The 23085-nt window shown below is 37.1% G+C and overlaps 1 protein-coding gene across 7 annotated transcripts in view; it reads left to right on the plus strand.

The window, feature by feature from the left end:
* The window catches only part of PCGF5 (polycomb group ring finger 5), a 115947-nt gene that overhangs the window by 86626 nt on the left and 6236 nt on the right, over nt 1-23085 (plus strand). For 4 of the 7 annotated variants that reach the window (XM_089897916.1, XM_089897914.1, XM_089897915.1 and 1 more), the window contains 4 exons: nt 6835-6933; nt 9581-9670; nt 16028-16105; nt 17039-17098. In XM_089897916.1, the coding sequence (XP_089754042.1) occupies nt 6835-6933; nt 9581-9670; nt 16028-16105; nt 17039-17098 (327 nt within the window). The remainder of the gene's footprint in view (nt 1-6834; nt 6934-9580; nt 9671-16027; nt 16106-17038; nt 17099-23085) is intronic. The other 3 variants (XM_022569365.3, XM_022569364.3, XM_089897917.1) reach the window with 2 other exon arrangements.

A 23085-nucleotide genomic window follows, 5' to 3' on the forward strand; every position in this document is an offset into this window, starting at 1 on the left:
CTTCCAAAAGACAGGAGAAGAATACTTCCCAACTCATTCTGTAGGCCAATTATTACCCTGATACCAAAACCAAAGACATCACAACTTCTGTGCATCAAAAGACACAATCAAGAGATTGAAGGGCTTCCCTGGTGGCGCAGTGGTTGAGAGTCCACCTGCCGATGCAGGGGACATGGGTTCGTGCCCCAGTCCGGGAAGATCCCACATGCTGCGGAGCAGCTAGGCCCGTGAGCCATGTCTGCTGAGCCTGCGCGTCCGGAGCCTGTGCCCCGCAACGGGAGAGGCCACAACAGTGAGAGACCTGCGTACCGCCAAAAAAAAAAAAAAAAAAAAAAAAAAAGAGTGGTGAAAAGGCAACCTACAAAATGGGAGAAAATATTTGCAAATCATAACTTCAGGGTTTTTTTTGTTTTCTTTAGACTTCCTTTTTCTTTTTGAATTTTTTTTTTATACAGCAGTTTCTTAGTAGTTATCTAGTTTATACATATTAGTGTATACATGTCAATCCGAGTCTCCCAATTCATCCCAACAACAACAACAACCCCCCCCCCGCCGCTTTCCCCCCCTTGGTGTCCATATGTTTGTTCTCTACATCTGTGTCTCTATTTCTGCCTTGCAAACCAGTTCATCTGTACCATTTTTCTAGATTCCACATATATGTGTTAATATACAGTATTTGTTTTTCTCTTTCTGAGTTATTCACTCTGTATGACAGTCTCTAGGTCCCTCCACGTCTCTACAGATGACCCAGTTTCGTTCCTTTTTATGGCTGAGTAATATTCCATTGTGTGTATGTACCACATCTTCTTTATCTGTTCATCTGTCGATGGGCATTTAGGTTGCTTCCATGACCTGGCTATTGTAAATAGTGCTGCAGTGAACATTGGGGTGCATGTGTCTTTTTGAATCATGGTTTTCTCTGGGTGTATGCCCAGTAGTGGGATTGCTGGGTCATATGGTAATTCTATTTTTAGTTTTTTAAGGAACCTCCATAATGTTCTCCATAGTGGCTGTATCAATTTACATTCCCCCCAACAGTGCAAGAGGGTTCCCTTTTTCCACACCCTCTCCAGCATTTGCATAACTTTAGGGGTTAATATGCAGAATATATAAAGAACTCTGAAACTCAACAACAAAAATAAATAATCCAATTAAGAATTGGGCAAAGGGGTTAAATAGACATTTCTCTAAAGGTGATATACAAATGGCCAACAGGCATATGAAAAGATGCTCAATCAACATCACTGATTATCAGAGAAATGAAAACCAAAACCACAGTAATATATCACCCTTTAGGATGGCTACTATCAAAAACAAAACAGAAAATAGCAAGGGTCAGTAAGGACATAGAGACATGGGAACCTTTGTGCACAACTGGTGAAATTGTAAATTGTGCAACCCCTATGGAAAACAATGTGGTGATTCCTTCAAAACCTAAACAGAATTACCTTATGATCCAGCAATCTCATTTCTGGGTATATATGCAAAAGAATTGAAAGCAGAGTCTGGACACCCATGTTCATAGATGCACTATTCACAATAGCCAAGGAGGTGGAAGCATTCCACATATCCATCAACAGATAACAAAATGTGGTGTATACAGTGGATACAGCCTTTAATCATTCAGCCTTTAAAAGGAAGGAAATCCTGTCATGTCCTACAACATGGATGAACTTGAGGACATTATGCTAAGTGAAATAAGCCAATCACAAAAAGACAGATACTATGTGATTCCACTTGAGGTATCTATTCAAATACATAAAAACAGACAGTATTATGGTGGTTACCGGGGCTGGGAGGAGGGGGGGAAAAGGAGTTGTTAGTGTAAGGTTTTCAGTCCCAGTGAAAAAATTCTGAAAATCTGTTTCACAACAGTGTCAATATACACAACGCTGCTCAAGTATACACTTAAAAACAGTTAAGACGGTAAGTTTTGTGTTCTGTGTTTTTTACCACAATTAAAATTGCAAAAAAAACTTTAGAAGAACGGAAAATTATGACCAGTTTTCTTCATGAATACAGATGCAAAAATCAACAAAATACTAGCCAACTGAATCCAGCAACATGTGAAAAAGGATTGTACATCATGACCAAGGTTGGTTCAATGGTGATATACCATATTACTAGAATAAAGGTGTGAAAACTACATAATCATCTCAGTAGATGAGGAGAAAGCATTTGACAAAATCAGTACTCTTTCTTGGTAAAAACACTCAACAGATTATGGCTAGAAGGGAACTGCCTCAACCTGAAAAAGGTATCTACAAAAAGCCCGCAGCTATCATCATAGTTAATGTTGAAAGCTTTTCCCCTTCGATCAGGAATAAGACAAGGATGTCTGCTTTCACCACTTCTATTCAATATTATGCTAGAGTTTCTAGCTAGAGTAATTAGACAAGAAAACAGAACTAAAATCATCCAGACTAGAAAAGAAGTAAAACTATTTCTGTTTGCACATGGTATGGTCTTGTATATTGAAAATCCTTAGGAGTCCACAGAAAAAGTATGTTAGCTAGAAAACAAGCTTAGCAAGGTTACAGGATACAAGAACTAGGAATAAATGGGGAATGTACAATCCAAAAATGAAAGTTTAAAAAGTGATTTCATTTTACAGTAGCATCAGAAAGAATAAAATACTTAGGAGGAATATGTTTAACCAAAAAAGGTGTAAGATTTGTGTACTGAAAACTACAATACAGCAAAAGAGTTTAAGAAGGCCTCAATAGATGGGAGGGCATCCCATGTTTCTGAATTAGAAGACTTACTTAATATTGCTAAGATGGCAGTCCTACCCAAATTGCTCTTCATATTCAATGAAAATTCTAACCAAAATTCTAACTGCCTTTTATGGGACCTGGAATAGTCAAAAACACTCTAAAGAAGAAAAGCATGGAAGGACAATTTCAAAACCTGCTTCAAAGCTCTAGTAATCAAGACAGTGTGATAACTGACATAAGCGTAGACATAAATGAGTGAAACAGAATTGAGATTCAGAAATAAATCCATATATCTATGATGAGTTTATTTTCGACACGGGGCAAAGTTAATTCAAAGAGAAAGAATAATCTTTCAACCAGTGATGCTAAAAGAACTGAATATCCACATGTAAAAAATGAACTCGGATCCCTACCTCATGCTATGTACAAAAATGAATTCACAACGGATCAAATACCTAAATGTAACAGCTGAAACTATAAAACTCTTAGAAGAAAACATAGGGATAAGTTTTCATGACCTTGAATTGTTGCAGTGGATTCTTAGAAGTGACACCATCAGGACAAGCATCAAAAGAAAGATAAATCAGACTATCAAAATTAAAAACTTTTGTACATCAAAGAACACTATCAAGAAAGTGAAAAGACAACCTGCAGAATGGGAGAAAGTGTTTGCAAATCACATGTATGATAAGCCTTTGTATCCAGAATGTATAAACTGCTTTTACAAGTCAACAACAAAAAGCTAATCTTTTTTTTTTTTTTTTTTTAAGTGGGCAAGGGATTTGAATTGTATATTTCCCCTGGAGAAATGTCTGATAGCCGATAAGCACATTAAAAGATCCTACACATCGTTAGTCATTAGGGCTATGTAAATAAAAATCACCATGAGGTACCACTTCACATCCACTAGGATGGCTATAATTTTTAAAAAAGGAATGGGTAGAATGTGGAGTAATTGGAACCCTTATACATTACTGATGGGAAGGTGAAGTGCTGCAGCTGCTGGGAAAAACAGTTTGGCAGTTCCTCAAAAAGTTTAACAGAGTTACCATATGACCCAACATTTCCACTCCTGAATACATGCTCAAGAGAATTGAAAACATATGTTCACACAAAATCTTGTACATGAATGTGCATAAGAACATTATTTGTAATAGCCAGACAGTGAAAACAGCCCAGATGTCCATCAACTTATGAATGGATAAAATGTGATAAATCTACCCATTGGAATAGTAGTCAGCTATAAACTGGAATTAAATACTGATACATGCTACAACCTGTACAACATGAATGAACCTTGAAAACATTATGCTAAGTGAAAGAAGCCAAACACATATTGTATGATTCCATTTATATGAGATGTGCAGAATAGGCAGTTCCATACACACAGAAGGTTAGATTAGCAGTTGTCAGGGTCTGGGGACAGGGAAGAATGAGTAGTGACTGCTAGTGGGTGTGGAGTTTCTTTGGGGGTGATGAAAATGTCCCAGAACCAAATAGTGGTAGTGGTTGCACAGCCTCATGAATATACTAAAAACTACTGAATTGTATGCTTTAAATGGTGACTTCTGTAGTGGTTGAATTATATTTCAATTTTTTTAGAAGTCAAAAAAAGTCAAGCTCGACAAGCGTTAGCTGGTGGAGATACTAACCTATATCATTCTGAAGACGAGAGAAGAAACATTGTAAGGTGTTTGGGCTTAAAAACAAACAAAAAATACAGTAATCATTATCACAAGAACTAGAATTTGTTGAAGTGTGTCCTAGAACTGGAAGCCCATCTAACTTGTGACATGGACCACTATCTGACTTCAGATCTAGTCTTTATAACTCTTCTAAAAACAAAGGGATAAAGAGTAAAAAAAAAAAAAAAAGCCTCTGGGGTAACCACCTTAGAAGCAGAAAGGAGCCTTTTTGGAACTGTTCCTCTTCTGGCCTGAGTCAGAAGGGACCGGTTAAAAGGCAAGGGGATTGTTCCATGAAAGGGGAAGTTAACATTCTTGAAACACAAACCAAATCTTTTCCATATATTACTTCTTCAAATATACAGGTGTGCTGGAATGTTGATCCCCTCAGGGCAGCAGAGCAGGGTCTGGGCTACACATCCACTGCCCCAGGGGTCTCCCTTTTAACCCCGCTGTGTGTAGTACGAATGTTTCCATTTCCTATGTGTGTCATGAAATGAAATGGTTAGGGAAGAAGCACTGCTCTTAGGGTCATCTCTTTAAGGTTCTCCCTACCTGCCTTATCATCATGTACTGATCGCCCTTAATTGTCATTGCCCCTCTTAAAATATGTCAACTACTTTTCAGAGAGCTATACAGCAGTTCCCAAGTGCACCTAGCTAGGAAACAACAAGGTTAATTTGGTGTAGTTATATTTTTATAGAGAGAGAATGCATAATTGTTATATTTTTATTTCCAACGTACTTACAAATCAAATATTAAATAATCCAAGATGGAATTTTGTTAGCGATCAATGTCAAACCTTATTGGATTATAAATTCCAGAAATAAGGTTTTGCCTACTACTTTTTAAAATCTTTGCTCTTCTGACATCTCTATACTTAATAATAATTTTGAGAAGGTTATAACTAATGACGCCAGGTCATTTCTGCAGGTTCTTTCAACGTTAGACTTCCTCGCAGATAAGAATACACTTAAAGGGTCTTCCAGGGTTATTCTCTGACTTAACTGGGACCTATGAAACATGCTAACAATTATTTATAAGCTGTTTAGAGCAAGAAAACAGATAGGAAACCTTGATGAGGTTGAGATGATGTGAGCAGATAACAGAGAATGTCTGTGTGTGTATCTGTCACTTTGTTTTCATGCTGAATAGAATGTCAGTCTTCCCATTTGAAATGGGTAGAATACGTCTTGCTTTAGATGTGACTTTTAACTTGTTTTCTTTTAATGGATACTTTACCATCTGAATTGTGATCAGGTGTCATTTGTAGGTTAGTTTCTGTTGGTCTTGGCTGGGAAATATATTTTGCTAGGAATATATTTTGACTGGATAGTTCTACTTTTTGACTTAGTGAATTAAAGAACATCTGCAAATTGTTGACCTAATTTCCTAAACATAAGTAGAAGTAACACTTTATACCTTTAAAAAATTCAATTGGGGGCTTCCCTGGTGGCGCAGTGGTTGGGAGTCCGCCGGCCGACGCAGGGGACACGGGTTTGTGCCCCGGTCCAGGAAGATCCCACATGCCGCGGAGCGGCTGGTCCTGTGAGCCACGGCCGCTGAGCGTGCACGTCCGGAGCCTGTGCTCCGCAGCGGGAGAGGCCACAGCAGTGAGAGGCCCGCATGTCGCAGAAAAAAAAAAAAAAATTCAATTGCTGGGTTTTGTTTTTGGTTTAGTATTGATAACTTTTAAGGTTTGGGAATATAGTTTTGTTTCACAAATTGGTTCATGTTTATCATGTCTGCAACCTCATTTTGACTCATTTTCGGTGTCCATTCTAGATTGGTTCTTATATTTTAGTGATGTTCAGCCTTAATGAATGAATTAGTACTGCTAACGAAATGCGAAAAATTAAGGCATGTACAACATTGTTCTTCCAGTAAAGTACTGCCACAGCCCATCAGACACTGACTGGGCATATTTCTCCCCAACCAAGAGTTCATACTGCACGACTTCTAGTTGGTGGGGATCTTGTGGCCTAACTGGCTTCTGTCTGTTGAACCCAAAGTCTCCTCAGAGCCCCATTTGAAATCACTGCTTTAAAAAAAAAAAAAAAAAATTTTACGTTTGATGGGTTTTTTTAATGTGCCTAATTCTTTCAAAAGTGACAAAATATTTTATATGCTTTTTGTGACTTTATTTTCAATTAAACTCATGATGTATTCTTTACCAAAAGGTTTAGAGGAATGCAGATTGCGTGTTTGCAAGGATTTTCCTAGTACACATGATGGTACATGATATTCTTGAAGAATATCATCTAAGTACCCAAGAATTAGGAACATTTTTACTCACAAGTACTAAAGAGCTCTAAATTGAAACATTTTCAGAATACATCTTGAAAATACTCAAAATGATAGTGGAAATGACACCTGTAGTGTTATTAAAAGCGAGGTAAAATATTTTCATTAGTAATCTTTATTTCCTTTAGGGTTTAATGAAGAAATTCATTCGGTGTTCTACACGTGTAACTGTGGGAACGATTAAAAAATTTCTAAGTTTAAAACTAAAACTTCCAAGTTCTTATGAGGTAAGTTAATAATCTAATCTTGAGCATTTTGATAATTCTAATCTGAAGTAAAATTCTAATAAATTAATTTTGTGGAAACTTTGGTTTCATGTTAAAAATTTTTGGAATGTAATATTCTATTTGTGTAATCTGTGTTTTTGAATTTAACGTCCTGACTAAAACATGATACTAATAAACCTAACGTTTTATAATTAGAGGAGATATTTAAATAACATTAAGTATTCTTGAAATAAATATCCCAGCTAAATGGATACTTTTTTTTTTTTAATGCCAGCATGCTTTATGGTATGTCTTTTTCTTTCAGTCTGAGACCTTTCAGTCCATTTTAATGAATTCTTTATAGACTTCTTTTTCAGAATGTAAAACATTGTCTTTTTATCAAAGGGATTTTGTAATGTTCATCTAGTTCTGTAACATGCAAAAATGATATTTGCTTAGACCCAGGTAAAACCAACATACTGCATCTGCATACATGTAGTCTACTAGTTTCTTACAGAAGTCAGTTGCCCTGATGTTGATCACAGTACAGCTTGTAATGTGTGCAGTGTTAGAGAATGTTTATGACCCTATAGCTCTGGCTATCCCTTACAAGGAGATGTGGCTACCATTTCTCACCTGCCCAAACGGCAGTCTTGCAACTTGTGTGAATTTCCTCTTCCTCCCCTTTGAGTTCCTCTAGTCTCATCTAAAACAACTAAAGATCGAGGCTAGCTTCCAGTATAAACAGAGACATCAAAGGAAAAATAGTTTTTCAGGCTTATGTACAATAGTATTCATATGAACAGTCATAGTAGAAATTAAACAGGATTTGAACATAGGTATTGACAAGTATTAAGTCTGTATTTTGAGGAAACCTCTGAACCTGACCTTATTTTAAAATGTCTTGCAGATGACTAATTAATGTATGGATTAAGAATTAATTCTTATGTGTTTGGTCCTATAAAAAAATTTCCAGAGATAGTAACTTTTACATTAGGAAAAAAATTGTGAATGTTAAAGCCATATGTACTTGATAAAAGTAAAAGAAAAAAAAAGATTTATAGATATAAACACAGTGAAATAGAAAATGAAATTGTTTTTATAATTTGGTTTTGCTCTTTATTCTCTTCCTGCAAAATACCACTTGCAGTTTTATTTCCTTACTTTCAAGTGTGACTCATTGAGTTATTTTCTAGTTTTCAGGAAGTTGTTAGAGCTGAGAGGACTGTTGCTCTCATACAGTCTTACCACTGGCACTTACTACATACATTTCTCTGTAGACTTTTCTATAGAAAGGATGGAAGGGGGAGAAACTGAATTCACTGACATCTCCTTATCTATCCCAATGCAAAGAACTTTCCCTATGATTTTTAGTAATATTTACTGTTCCACCCCTTATTTTGCTGCCCCACATGTAAGGGGATGATTTAATGACATTCCTAACAGCTGAAGCGTCTGTAACAGCACTGGTAACTGGGGCAGGATGGTTTGGTTTTCAAATGACAATAATGGAAGCTGCGTACCTAGTTGGGAATTGCATCCTAAGTAAGTCCCTTTACCTCTTTGCTTATGAATTTATTTTACAGGCAAGATAAAGAAAATGAAACTATCTACTTTGTTCTTTTAAAAACAAAATGGTGTCTGAAAAACATTCTGAGGTCCATTTAAGTCACCATAAATCATCCAGAAATCAATATAATTTAGCTAATAATTTATCTAGTACAATTGGAACTATACTCATTTTAGACTTAAAGTTCAAAACTCCAGTCTCTGTCTAGCCAGACGAGAATTATTTAAAAGCCATTCTTCCTCCTTTCCATACTTTAAATCCTATCAGTTTGCTTTTAATCTCTAGAAAACCGAAATTTTTATTTATAGGGATCTATAATAAATGCTTGTTTAATGATGCTTTGTTGAATTCGTAAATCATAGCCACAGCTCCTGTGGCCTTGCTAAGGACTGGGGGCAGCAGGGGTTGTTTGGTGGCTGCAGCTCTAGAGCAAAAGTGAGCACTGATAAGTATGACCCTTTTCTGAAGTTCCATACAAGGTGGGAAGATGGCCTGGTAAATATTATGCAGGTTACCAGCTAAGCAGAGCAGAGAGGTGGGAGAGCCCTGGGAGATGCAGGCCTGTGGCCTGGTCCTAATTGTTCTGTCAGCTTGAATGCCTTGAAGCACCCCAAAATCATGTATCCATATCCATTCATTTACCCGCTGCAAATATAAACTAATGCAGAGGAGGAAAGCAGCTCCTTCAAATGAGAGATGAATTCATAAGCCAAATGTGCCATGAGGAATTATAAGGTTTCCACAATTTCTTCTCATTCAGTAAGAAATCACAGAAATATGTCTAAATCTCAAAGGCTGCACAGAGACATAGACTAAGAAGGTTCACATTGCGTTTCAGAATTAGGTGATGAACTTGAGATAGAGGTATGTGGGACAAGACAGACAGTGATTCATGTTAATTATATCTGAATTGTTAATACCAATGAGATGAGCCCGTGCTTTTAATAGAAAGATCCAGTGTTCTTCTCAAATAATGGACACTACTTCTATTTTGATATAAGTATTTGAATCTTTTTGGAAATTTGGGGAAAAAAATGTAAAACACTTATGAATTGAGAATTATTTATGTTAATGGATCTGTAACTGTTCTTTTTAAAGTTGGATGTGCTGTGCAATGGTGAAATTATGGGGAAGGATCATACTATGGAGTTCATCTACATGACAAGATGGCGACTAAGAGGCGAAAACGTAAATTGCTTTTATATACCTATGTGTATATTTAGTTCTTTACCATTATGTTATTCAAATTTAAGTTACTTAGACACTTTAAAAACAAAAAAAAACAAAAAACTAGCTTGGGAAAGAAGAAACTGGTTCCTCTTATTGTTTCTCAGCTACTCCATGATAGTTGGTCCCAAGTACAAGGCCGAGATCTGTGTTAGACGTGGTTTTGTTATATTTAAGGTAAGTTTAAAACATCAGTTTGAATATGTTCAGAACTCAGCTAACCTAGAGACGGAGGAGATAGCACTTACATTTTTTTAAACTCCAGTAAATTATGGGAACTTTTAAGTTCTGCCCTGACTAGTATGTTTAATGGTTAAGATATTGTTTGTGGTAGAGGAAACAGATAGGGTAGAATCTAGATAATCTTTTTTTCAGGTACCGACTTTACATTGAAGGTATAAAATCGGACCGAAGGGTAAGTGAGTTTGCAGTGGTTTCTGATGCCAGAATTAGATTGCCGTGCCTTAGGCCCCAGGCAATATGGGAGAGATGATTAAAAGGAGGAAACTAAGAAAATTTTTTTAAAAACCCAAAAGGAGTTTGTATTTTGAACTGTATCTTTGATTAGGGTTAATTAGAAGGTTCAAGTGTATTTTATCTGAGTTATATGTAACATTGATATTAGGGAAATTTGAGGGGCTAGGGATTGTAAGACTGATATGTAGCAGTAAGGAATACAGTAGTAATTATAAAAAACACAAAATTAAGAAATGCAGCCTCACACAATTACAGTGGCTCAAAAACATACTTATGTTGAATGTAAACATCTATGGAACTTTTTTTTCAGAAGAACTGTCTTGGTATGATACAATAATAAATGAAACACGTAACTTCTTAATTCAGAATTTTTTTCCATTCACATCCCACTTGGATGACGCCTTCCTTGTGAGGCTGAGTTCTCGTGACCAGGAGGAATAAGTTATGTTCTAGTCCCAGCCACCAGCTGGTTGTGTGCCTTGAGGAACTCATGAAACCTCTCTAGGGCTCCTTTTTTTTAAATTCTAATTGTCTTTGTATTTGGTAAATTACTACTTGCCTATGACATTTTATATATTTTTTAATGGTTCTACATACATCACTCTCGTTTAATCCATCTAACCAGAATGTTTTGGGTACCAAGTGCAGATTACAGAGGCAGTCAGTTCTCTTGCCTGGCCCTGCTGGGGCCTAAATATTGTGATATTACACATAATAGTAATACCACAATATTGGTGTAATTTTAGCTTTCTTTGATAGTTCACTGGACACTTCAGTATGTGTTAGTGCTTGATATCATCATTATGAATAGGTTTGCCTTAAGGTTGAAGAGCTGTAACTCATCATCCACTGCAAGACATCTACTGATACTCACTTGTCCTTCACCAGATCCCTTCCCAAAGGTCTCCCACACTGCCAGTTATTTTAATGTCAAAACATGGAAGAGCTAATTCATAGAAATTGTTATTAATAAAGAGAAACCAGTCTTCACTACAGTTACGCTTCGATTACACATTTCCGAATAGTTTAAATTCCCTGGTTAAGGCATATTTTAATAAAAATTGGTTCAGAAAAATGGTTTAGTACCTTATTTTTATTCAGGCAAAAACACCCAATAAATAGGAAGAAGATGCCACATTTCACACTTAGCACAACAGTGAAGAAGTGGCCCGTTTCATTTCCTTGGCATGACGACCCTGTTTTTTGTGTGTCCTCCTCCTCTAAACCTGTTTCTCCCTCGGCCTTCACATTCTCATCAGCTCCAAGATTAATAGTTCCATTTTTCCAGTTTCTCAGACCCAAATCCCTAAAGTCAGTCCTGATTAGTTTCATCCATCCTTAGCAAATTCTTTGACCTCTACCGTCAAAATACAGTAATGAGAATCCAGTTACATCTTATCACCTCCTCTTCTGTCACTCTGGTCCAAGCCACTGTCACTCTTCTCCAGAATTTCTATAGATGTCTCTTAACTGGGCTGCATGCTTCTACTCTTTTTTTTTTTTTTTAACGTCTTGAATTTCTCACAGCTGTGTGTTTTAGTTTTTTTTTTTTTACATCTTTATTGGAGTATAATTGCTTTACAGTGGTGTGTTAGTTTCTGCTGTATAACAAAGTGAATCAGTTATACCTATACATATATCCCCATATCTCCTCCCTCTTGCGTCTCCCTCCCACCCTCCCTATCCCATGCTTCTACTCTTGCTGCCACCCGTGCCCCCTCCCATCTTCACCCAACACAGCAGCCAGAGTGACCCTCTTAACACAAGTTAGAACATGTCGCTTCTGTGCTCTAAATTATCCCATACCATCTAATGGCATTTAGATAAAAGCCAAAGTCCTTCCAGGGACCTGTAGATGGTGGACCCCACACAGTTTTCCCCAAAGACATCTTTGCTCTTACCCTTTGCTCCCTCCCTCTCGCTTCACTGGCCTCTGTGTTTGTTTCCTCTAACATGCCAGGCTTGCCCTTGCCTCCCCAAATATCCACCTAACTTGTTCCCTTTACCCCCTTCACCCAGAGAATTTTGCTTCTACATCCCCTCCTCAGTGAGGCCTCTGACTTCCGTTAATAGTCCAACCCCTCTCCTGATCTGGCACTGTTAACCCCTTGTCATGCCTTGCCATTCTCCACAGTATTTCATACCGTCACTATACCTCTTCTGTATGTTTATTGTTTGTCCCCAACTAAAATGTAGCCTGAGGGCAGGGATGATTATTTGTTCACTGCTCAGTCTCCAGCACCTAAAGCAGTGCCTAGTACAGATACTCAGTAAGTATTTGTTTGAAGAGTAAATTGAATGAAAGTTTTGTCTTTTATAAGGTAGTAGTTAGGCAAAATATAGCTTAAAGGTCATTTTGTTTATTTCAGTCTGTTTCCCATTTGTTTTCTGTTAAACAAATTTTAAATTTTTGCTCATGTTCCAGTTAATTATGAGTTATTATAATTGATGAATTCTGACAGTTGGAGTGAATGGACAAACTAACAATAAAACAATTCTTTCTTGATTAAGCCCCTTCCAGCATATTTATTGCAGTCACATCCTTTCCCATCTGTACCCTTCATTGCCAGCAAGATGCCAGATTGTCTGAAAAGCTCTCGTTACTGTCTCTACTGGCATTGCTAACTGGCTGTGTCTTGGGCTGGGGTCGGCATATTTCCTAAACTAATGACCGCCTTATGGTTCTTTCACTTACTTCTGGTACTTTTTTATATTAAACATTTTAATCTACCTGGGATTTGTTCATTTACACACACACACCTACAACAAGGCTAAGACTCTAAGACTTATTCTAAGAATTTTTTGCCAGAAATAGTTTATTGAATAAGTCATACTTGGCCTCATTGTTTTGAGATGTCACCGTTATCTGTGCATATGTATCTAGACATATGTGTACACATGCAGATGTGTATATCTATGTTCCTGGACATTGTTTTGTTCTTCTGAGTAGGGCTTAATCCTACACCAGCATTTCACATTATAGCTTTTATAAAAATCTGATCACATAACAGCCCTATCTAAAACTCCTAAATTGTCCATTTTCTTTGGGATATATTTAAATAAAGTCCAAACTAACTTAAAAGGAAAATAGTTGGGCCTTCTAGGTTACTTTATGATGTCTATCAGCATCTGTTAGGAAAAAGCTCATTTTTTTTTTTTTTAGTTGTGTTGGCTAGTTTTCCCCCTTTATTGTTTAGGTGGGCTTGAGAATGGGATTGTGATTGGCATTGTATTAAATTTCTTGATTGACTTGGCTGGCATTTGCAGTCTTTTATTCTGTTTGGTGCTGTGGGGTGCCCTCTGAAGTTCTGGACTCTTCTCTGTGCCTCTGAGTCTGTGGTTTTCTTCCCTCTTCATGTTGGATGCCACCTCTGCCTTTCTGGGTCTTTTGCCTCAGGCAGGATCCCCCGTATTCAGATCACCTCTTGGCCTTGTCCTCTTGCTAGACTCCTGGGGGGAACCTCGGGGAGTCAGTTTTGCCTCCACTCCTCAGGAACAGGACATTTCTGCCTGTGCCACACAGCATCTGGGCCACTCCTCCCCTTTATCCTGGGACGGTTTCACTTCAGGCTCAGCCTGCTTTCTGTCCTCTGTGCTCTTTCTGGATCCTTGTCTTCATTGTGATGCTTTTTTTTTTGCAGTACGCGGGCCTCTCACTGCTGTGGCCTCTCCCGTTGCGGAGCGCAGGCTCAGCGGCCATGGCTCACGGGCCCAGCCGATCCGCGGCATGTGGGATCTTCCCGGACCGGGGCACAAACCCGTGTCCCCTGCATCGGCAGGCGGACTCTCAGCCACTGCGCCACCAGGGAAGCGCATTGTGATGCATTTTTGAAAGACTTTTATCTTTAGGAATCAAATATCCAGACAAATTTAGCTAAGTCCCAGAAGTTTTTCAGTTCATAACAGTATTTGCACCTCAAGATTGGTGTTCATCTTTTGCTTATTAGTGGGAGAAAAGGTACCTTTTTTTTAAACCATTGCTTCGCAAACTTTAATGCAAATCACAAAACACCTGGGGAATCTTGGTAAAATACAGATTCTGATTCAGTAGTTCTGGGGCGAGGACAGAAATTCTGCATTTCTGACAAGCTCCCAGGCGTTGTCTGTGCACCTGATATTTGGGGCCACCCTTTGAGTAAGATGATTTTAGGGGACATGATCCATGACCACTGACCTGCCCTGTAGTTTCCATATCCATAAATTGAGGTGTAGAATTGAAGAATTAGACCTCAGTTTGGAAGGGACTTAATCGCCACTCTAATTACATGGATTCTGTTTATAATATCCATGCAGTGTTCATCACATTTTTTGAAACATAAATGGGATCATATGTATTGTTTTGCAGCTTCTTTTTCTCATTTGTTAATATGTCTTGTGGAGAATCAGCAAATTTTAAAATAATTATTTGTAACAAATTTATAGTATTCCACTTGTGTGGCTGTAGCATAATTTGATTAATATACTCGTTTGATTTGACTCGTTTAGATTTTTTTCAAATATCGTGACATGACAAACAATGCTGTGTTCCAGTGTATATATCTTTTTGCACATGTGGAAGCATATTTATTGGCTAAATTCCAGATGTGGATTTACAGCAGAGTATGCATGTTTTAAATTTTGATAGGTACTGATAAATTGTCCTCTAAAAAGTTTTTAGCAGTTTATAGTCATACCAATAATGTATGAGTGCCCATTTTCTGATACCCTCACCAACACTTCATATTTTCAATTTTGTATTTCTTGTGTGAAGTTTCTTTCCATATCTATTGCCCCTTTTTCCATTGTGAACTTTATCTTTTTCTTACTGACTCCTAGGAGCTCTTTATGTATTCTAGATATTCATCTTTTATTATGTATTTTGCAGCTATTTCCTCTCTGTTGTATCACGCTGCATAGTTTTGCCTCAGTTTTTTGGTCCTTAAAATTGGGGTAATAATACCTATCTTGAAAAATTTTAGTAAGAATTAATGAAATATTATATAATAAAGTACTTAGCAGAGTGCCGGACATAATAAATGTTATTTTATTAATAGCTTATGTATGTTTGCTTTCATTATTATTATAATTCTCTCCTCCTACACTTAGTCTCATGTCTGCAAGCTAACTGTTAATATCTCTGTCTCTTCAGCCTCAGCTTTCACCATGAACTCATGTTCTTCCTGCTTACCTTTCCTTGGGTAGGTTGAGTACCTACTCTCAGGATTCCCCCTTTTCCCAGATAATCCTGGTTGGTTTTATCTCTTCCAACAACCCCCCCCCCCCCCCGCCAGTCCCTACCTAAAGTTACTGCACCACGTTTGCCTTGCTTTGCTTTCTTTGCATTACCAAGCAAGTTTAGGAAAAGCAAACATCTACCTTGACTGATACCAAAGAGATTAATAGGAAACAAAACAAAAACAAACAGTGAAATTTGCCTCTTTCTACCCTCTTTACTTGTTAAATGCTATTTGGGACTTGCGTAGTTAGGCAAAGTCTGGTAGGCCACAGTGTGGGGAGTCTTCGGAGAGAAGGGGGAAGGTTGTCAACGATAGCAGTGCTGGGTGTGTCTTACAGCATGTTAATGAGCCCAGTACAGAAATTCAAGGACTAACTTCTAGGGAAAAAATTGCTAAAGTCTTTCAGGAAATGGAAAATATCTAAAATTTTATTTTAAAAGCTACCAGTATATTTGTTTTAATACTTGCTTATTTAAATATTCTTCCAAAGTATATTTTAAAAACCTGCTCTGGGATGATAGATAGATTTATCCTGGTTAATTTGTATCTCACTTTTTTTTTTTTTTTTTTTTTTTCCGGTACGCGGGCCTCTCACTGCTGTGGCCTCTCCCGCTGCGGAGCACAGGCTCCGGACGTGCAGGCTCAGCGGCCATGGCTCACGGGCCCAGCCGCTCCTCGGCATGTGGGATCTTCCCAGACCAGGGTACGAACCCGGGTCCCCTGCATCGGCAGGTGGACTCTCAATCACTGCGCCACCAGGGAAGCCCCATATTTTTAATCTTTTTTTTTCTGTTTTGAAGAAGCACACGATGTTGAATTCATATATGCATAATTTTAAAGTGTGTTATGTTTCATAATTCCATTACAGTTCAAATGTTTATGCTTAATAAGGGTTCAGGATAATATTGAAAAATCAAGATTTGGGAATGATTTTTTAATATGAATGGTTAACCGTTAAAAGATGGTAGATTTAGAAATGAATCTACTCACTGGTTTAAAAATATGTTAATTCATTGATTTACTCATAAAACATTTGAGTGGCTGCTGTGTGCCAGTTCTGTGCCTTAGCTCTTAAGATTGCAAATATGAATAAGAGTCAGACTCAAAGAGCTCACAATCTAATGCTATTAAAATAGTTATGGAGACTAAGAGTCTAATCGGAGGAATATAAAGAACCTAATCTAAAACAGAACATGGATCACTTACAGGCTGAGGCCAGTTCCCTGCCCCTCTCAGAGCTCTGAGATCCTCAAACAGTGTTCCCTCTCAGGGTGGTTGAAGAGGAGATCTAGGAGAGATTATTCACAGGAAAAGTTGGAAGAAAGAGGGTGCCCCTCCTGGATTGAGAAGGCGAGGGTTTTCTCAGGAATTTAGTATTTGAAGAGGAGATGGAAAGGATAGGTCACCGTTTTGGTAAATATTTGCAGAATATTAACAAAACTCATATCTAGAGACTAAAATAATTTCAAGCTAAAATTTACCAGTCACTAAGTTATTAAAGACTTTTTCCAAAAACAACTACCATATTTTGGAAAGTGTTTACTTAATCATGTTGACTCATGTTTGACGTTAAAATATTTTAAATATGTATCCAGTTGTGGATGCCTCTTATCTGATGAGTTCATCTCCTCCGCAGTTTCGGTGTCTGAACTGCTCAGCTTCGCAAGTCTGCCCTCAGGATGGCCCTTTGTATCAGGTAAGAGGCACTCACGACTGTACATATGACCCTCTGATGCCTGCCTGCCACAAAGGTGACTGCTTTCACCCCAAACTCAAGTTCCTAAGACATGTAACTTTGCAAAACTAAGACTTACTTGAGCTACAGAACTTCATCTTTTCAACTTATATCCCCAAAGTTTCCCATTATTTTAGTTCTCTTGAATTATCTTTTTAATTTTGCCAAACTAAAAATGAAGTTATAAATGTTCAGGCCATTATTTATGCATCAGGAATTGTTAATAATTACCGCTTTCAGCCCATGAGAAATCTCTGCTCCATATTGGATCTCTGCTCTATACTTAACACTTCTTTGTGTGTGTGTGTTTTTAATTAATCATTCACCCACAAGTGAAAGATAAAATGCCAGATTAGGTGAAGCTAAATAACAGCAACAGCTCAATGCAGTTGTGAGCTCGCTTACTAGGCCCTGTCCTAAGGACTGTACTTGAGTTACCTGTTCTAGCGCAGAAATGATAGTGAACTGATTTAGTAATGCACTGAGCAAACGTGAACATACCTGAGTAAAGTTTATCTAATATAAGTACATTTTAAAAATTTGGAGAACAGAAGAGACTAAGTGTAGGATAGTAAGAATTACTGTTGAGTGTAGAGATGATCTATGATCAACCTTAATCCATGGATTAACCATGGCATTTCTTAAAAATCTCCATTGTTCTTTTATCCCAGAAATTAAAGTAGTCTTCATAATTATTTCCTTGGAGCCAAGAAAGGAGAATTGTAATTATATAACAAACTTAACTAGCAGACTTACCTCTGATGTTGCAGTTTTAGGGTTGGGACAAATAATTATATGTTAAGTATTAGAAGAATCACTTCAAATCGAAAATGTTAAATTAGCATTTTATCTAGAATTTCCCTCAGTCTCATTGTCGGTGCTGTGATTGTGGAAATCCCCACACTGTCATTAAAATGTGTGTTTCTTAATACACACTTTTTAAGTCCTGTTGTTTTTAGTAATGGAGTAAGCACATTTAGCAACTATGAAGGCCAATAGAAAATCATTTAGAGAAAACAAAATCATACTTCTCCTTATATTATGCAGTTGAGGGTGAGGGGTGGTGAGTAAATAATTTAACTGAGCTGGTGAGATATGCGTAGATGTTTCAGCTGACTTCAGCTTCACGGCTGATTTTGAGATGAATTGTAGTGATGCTCCTGCCTTTAGTTATAACTCATACATACATGGCTTTTTGCTTTTACTCTTGGCACTGATGTCTGTTTATTTCCTGAGAAATAAAGATATTCTTAAACTCTGATCTAAAGTTTTAGAGAACTAGAATAAGACCAAATTTTCAAAAATGCACACACACTTCCTTTTCTGACTTCAGCACTTCATTATAGAGTATATAGTCCTGTCAGAACATCTTTAGCCAAAAATCACCTAGAAAATTTCAAGGAAAAAATTATCACTGTTATAAGAAAGTATTATTATATGTGTAGCTTTATGCTATTAAATTTTTTAATTTTGTGAAAATTTCATGAAATAGACAGTTTTCTAGGAAAATAATAGTGGACCAACATTCACCCAAGAAGAAAATGTAAATCACTAAATTATGGAAGACATAAAAAAAATTAAATTACAGATACCTAAATATAAAACTACTTTTAATGGTCACGTTCCCTCATATTTTCAAGGAATAGATCATTCTCATTCTAAATTGGTTTAAGTCATTGAAAAAGATAGAATTTTTCCAAATTCATTTTACAAAGGTAACATAATCGTGAAAGCAAAAACTCACAGAGAACCTGCAATTAGAAAACGAGTATCAAATCTTATTTTGAACACAAAAACAAAGATGATAAAAACATACTAAATATACTAAAATAAAATGCTAGAAGAATGATAAAACAAGACCAAGTAGTATTTTTATCAGAAATGCAAGAATGGCTTCATGCTGGGGAGAGGGAAATTATATACATATTATATCCTAAAAACACTAAGTCAAATAAATACTAGTAGATGCTGAAAAGGCATTTGATAAAATTTGAATGTTAAGTCCTAATTTTTCCTGCAAGCTTCTTATTTTGAAAAATTTCAAAACAACAACAAAGTTGATGTAATACAAAGGAGTATCATTTACTTTTACTTAGATTTACCAATTAACATTTTGCTACAGTTTTTGCCCCCCTTTCCCTTTCTTCCTCTTCTCCTTATCTCGTTAATCTCTTTATAAATATATCTATTGTTTCTTTATGGAGCCGCTTGAAATTAAATTGCACGTATCATGACAGTTGACCTCTAAATACTTCAGCATATGTTTCCTAAGATCAAAGACCTTCTCATATGTAACCACAATCCCACTTTGCACACAAGAAATTTAGTACATTAAATATTATAGTGATGTCAGTTCTTTCCATAATTAAATTATGAAGTTTAATATAGTTTCAAACACATTTTTACCAGATTCTTGTTTAACTTGACAAAGTCAGTCATTCTAAAGTTCATCAGGAAATATAACTTGGTGCCTCTGGTCAGTCCCATTTTTAAATGAGTGATCACGGGGCACATTCATGGCCACCTACTGAAATGTATTTTAAAGCTGAAGTAATTAAAATCCGGTACTATCTTAAACATAGACACATGAATAAAAAGAATAGCTCAGGAACATGAATCTATCAAGAGTATTTCAAATTAGTGGAGGGTAAAAAGATGAACAGGTATCTGTTGAGTCCTTAATTATGCACTGGGCAATCTTCTAGGCCCTGGGAACACAGAAGTAAAAATGAAAAAAATTCATTTCCTTCATGGAGCCTATACTCTAATGATAACAGATGAAAGGTAAATGAGTAAAATTTATAGTGTTAGAAGAAAAATTAAAGTAGATAAATGGAATATTTTAGATAAGATAGCCAAGGGAAGACCTCTTTGAGTTGGGGATTTTTGATCAAAAAGAAGTGAGAGTAAGAGCTGTGTGTCTATCTGGGGTAGGGCCCTCTACGCCGAGGGCACGCAGTGCAAAGATCCAGAGATGTGGTCGTGTCTGGTGGTTTGAGGGCTGCAAGGCGGCCAAGGGCCTGGAGCAGAGACAGTAGTTGACCGGGTATCGGGGAACTTGGAGCATAGATGTTGGGGTGGGATGTGATCTAGTAGGGTTTGTTTTCAGTTAATTGTCCTGAGACTTTTGGTGGTGGTGATGGGGTGGGGGGATTCAATCCATACCTCCCATTATAGGTGTTTTTCATGGCTAAAATGGTACACATTAAAAATGATACCATCAAAGATCAGGAAGAGTGTATAGCTAACTAACCTCAGAGTGAGGATGGCCTTTCTCATTGTACTTGTAAAAGGAAAGAAAACAAACCAAGTTGACTGCTAATACTGAAAAGTACATGGCAAAAATACCATAAATAAGGAATATTTGCAATATATGACAGAAAGTTTTGCTGCCCTAATACGTAAAGAATCCATACAAATCTGTAGGACAGAGTTCACCTGTCCGTAGAAAAATCAAAAGACATGATAAGACAAGTCACAAAAGAAGGAAACACAACTGGCTAGTATAAAGATGGTTAACTTATTTAGAAGTCAAAATGGAAGAAGAAATAAAATACTATTTTATGCGTATTAAATTACCAAATTAAGAGAGAGGAAAGGAATAGTACTCATTATTGATGAGGCTCCTGAAGAATGAGCACTCATATTTCTTTCAGAAATGTAAAAATAGAACAACTTTCTTAAAGTCCAGTGTGATAGCATTTACCAAAAAGCCTTTTAAAATGCTTATGCTGTCTGAATCAGCAGTTCTACTTCTAGGAACCAACTCTAAGGGTGCAGGGGAGATAGGGTGGGGAGTGGGGAATAGATCATTGGGTCACAATAAATTTATAATAGCAAAAAAAAAAAAGAAAAATAAACTAAAATATGCAGTAAAAGATTTGTTGATAATTTATTGTACATTTCTATAAAGGTATCATATGTAGCCTTTAAAAATGATCATGTATGACCATATTAAATACTGTAGAAATAAGTTTATGGAATTTTTTTAATGGACAAAAATTCTTTTATGGACAAAATTATTTACCCAACAATATGTGTAGCATGATTCCAGCTTTAAAAAGAAAAATAATGTAGACAAAAAGACTAGATGGATGTACATTAAAATGACTGTGGTGGTTATCTTTGGGTGTGGGATTTAAATGATTCTCCTTTTTTTCTTGGTGGTTTTCTATATTTTCTAAATCTAAAACCAAGTTGCTTTTATGGTAAATAATTTATTTTTTAAGAAAAATAGTACATCAATCAGCCAATTTTTATCATTTTCTAAAATTATCACATTTGAAATACATATACTTTGGAAGTATGGATTCTTTTAGTAAATGATGAGACCGAGGACTGGCAGTCTCCACTCAGTGGAGCCCCATAACACTAAGAGGAGTGATAGGCCACATTTCATTACAGTGCGTGCAGTGCCATTTTACTTCAGAAGGCAAACTGAAACACAAATAGGGCTTAAAGTATACCTTAACCATTTCCAGTTTTGTAACACCAATAATTCTTAAACTTCACGTTGTCATAGGACACACACACATACAAATGGTTACTTGGAGGAGAAGAGAAAACCATTTTCAGCCAAAAACTGAGAAAATCCCAACCACTGACAACCAAGGCATTTTACTTCCCTCTCTTCCTACATCCTAGTAGAATTGGTGATGGATTCTTCTGCGCATGATGAATAGATTTTTGAACGAGTGACTTAATTATTTGCAGAAAGTATGCAGATTCAACAGGAATGGAAAGCAAAGCTAGAAAGATTATTATAATGAGAGGCAAGCTCTGGGTTGGGTCAGGTAGGATGGGAGGTAGTCAAGTTAGTTAGGTTAATACGATGTCTAGGTAGCAGTCTCCAACTCTGCCTGAACTTCAGAAAACCCAGGGAGTTTTGTAAAATACAGATTTCTGTGTCCCACTCACAGATATTCTGATTCAGAGGGAACAGAAAAAAGTTTAAATAAAAACAAGGAAGCGGGCTTCCGTGGTGGTGCAGTGCTTGAGAGTCCACCTGCCGATGCAGGGGACCCGGGTTCGTGCCCCGCTCTGGGAAGATCCCACATGCCGCGGAGTGGCTGGGCCCGTGAGCCATGGCCGCTGAGCCTGTGCATCTGGAGCCTGTGCTGCGCAACGGGAGAGGCCACAACAGTGAGAGGCCCGCGTACCGCCAAAAAAAAAAAAAAGAAAAGAAAAAAACAAGGAAGCAAAATTTAACCACAGTAGATTTAGACCATGGAAACCCTGAGAGACTGTGACTTTTACTCCAGTCCTTAGAAAACTGTAGGGCGCCACCTTACTTCTTAAGCTGGGAACAGCAAGATCTAGGAATTTTCATTCCTACCCTCCAGTCCAACCCTGAGCTGAATGGTGAGAGAGACTTCCCAGGATGTAGCATAGCAATGATACCTACAGAAACAGTCATTTTCAGGGTTCTGGAATCTCAGTCTACCACTTTTGTCTATAGGAAAGAAAGACAGGATTTTTGCATTCACCTACACAGAGACAAGGGGGGAAACAAGTCAGTAGCCATCTCAGCCCTTTCTTGTTTTCATAAAAGTAGCTCCTGGTAATTTCATTTTAAAAAGGGGAATCTGCACCTTTAAGAAAAGGAAAACCATTGTTTCTTCAGACCCTTTCTGACTTTGATGTTTGAGTTCTATGTGATATGACAAAACAAGGGGTAAAAAAGACACAGAAGTAGCAGTGTGGCTTTTACCACAGGAAGCTGTTTCCTCTCTAGTGCTGTATGTTGATGTATGATACCTTCCCTACATAGAGCAAAACGGAAGGACAGTCTGAACCATTCAATTATATAATAGTCAAGTCCAAATATTTAGCAGTATCAACTATTGAAAGGAGGCGGTTTCGTCTAACAATTAGTTACTTGTTTTTCAACATTTTTTAAATGACAGTTAAGTTTTCAATCCTGAAAAGAAGTGTCAAAGTTAAGATGT

This window comes from Delphinapterus leucas, chromosome 16, assembly GCF_059928025.1.
Source record: "Delphinapterus leucas isolate spDelLeu-1000000601 "Yukka" chromosome 16, BTC_Dleu_Yukka2, whole genome shotgun sequence".
NCBI lineage: Eukaryota > Metazoa > Chordata > Mammalia > Artiodactyla > Monodontidae > Delphinapterus > Delphinapterus leucas.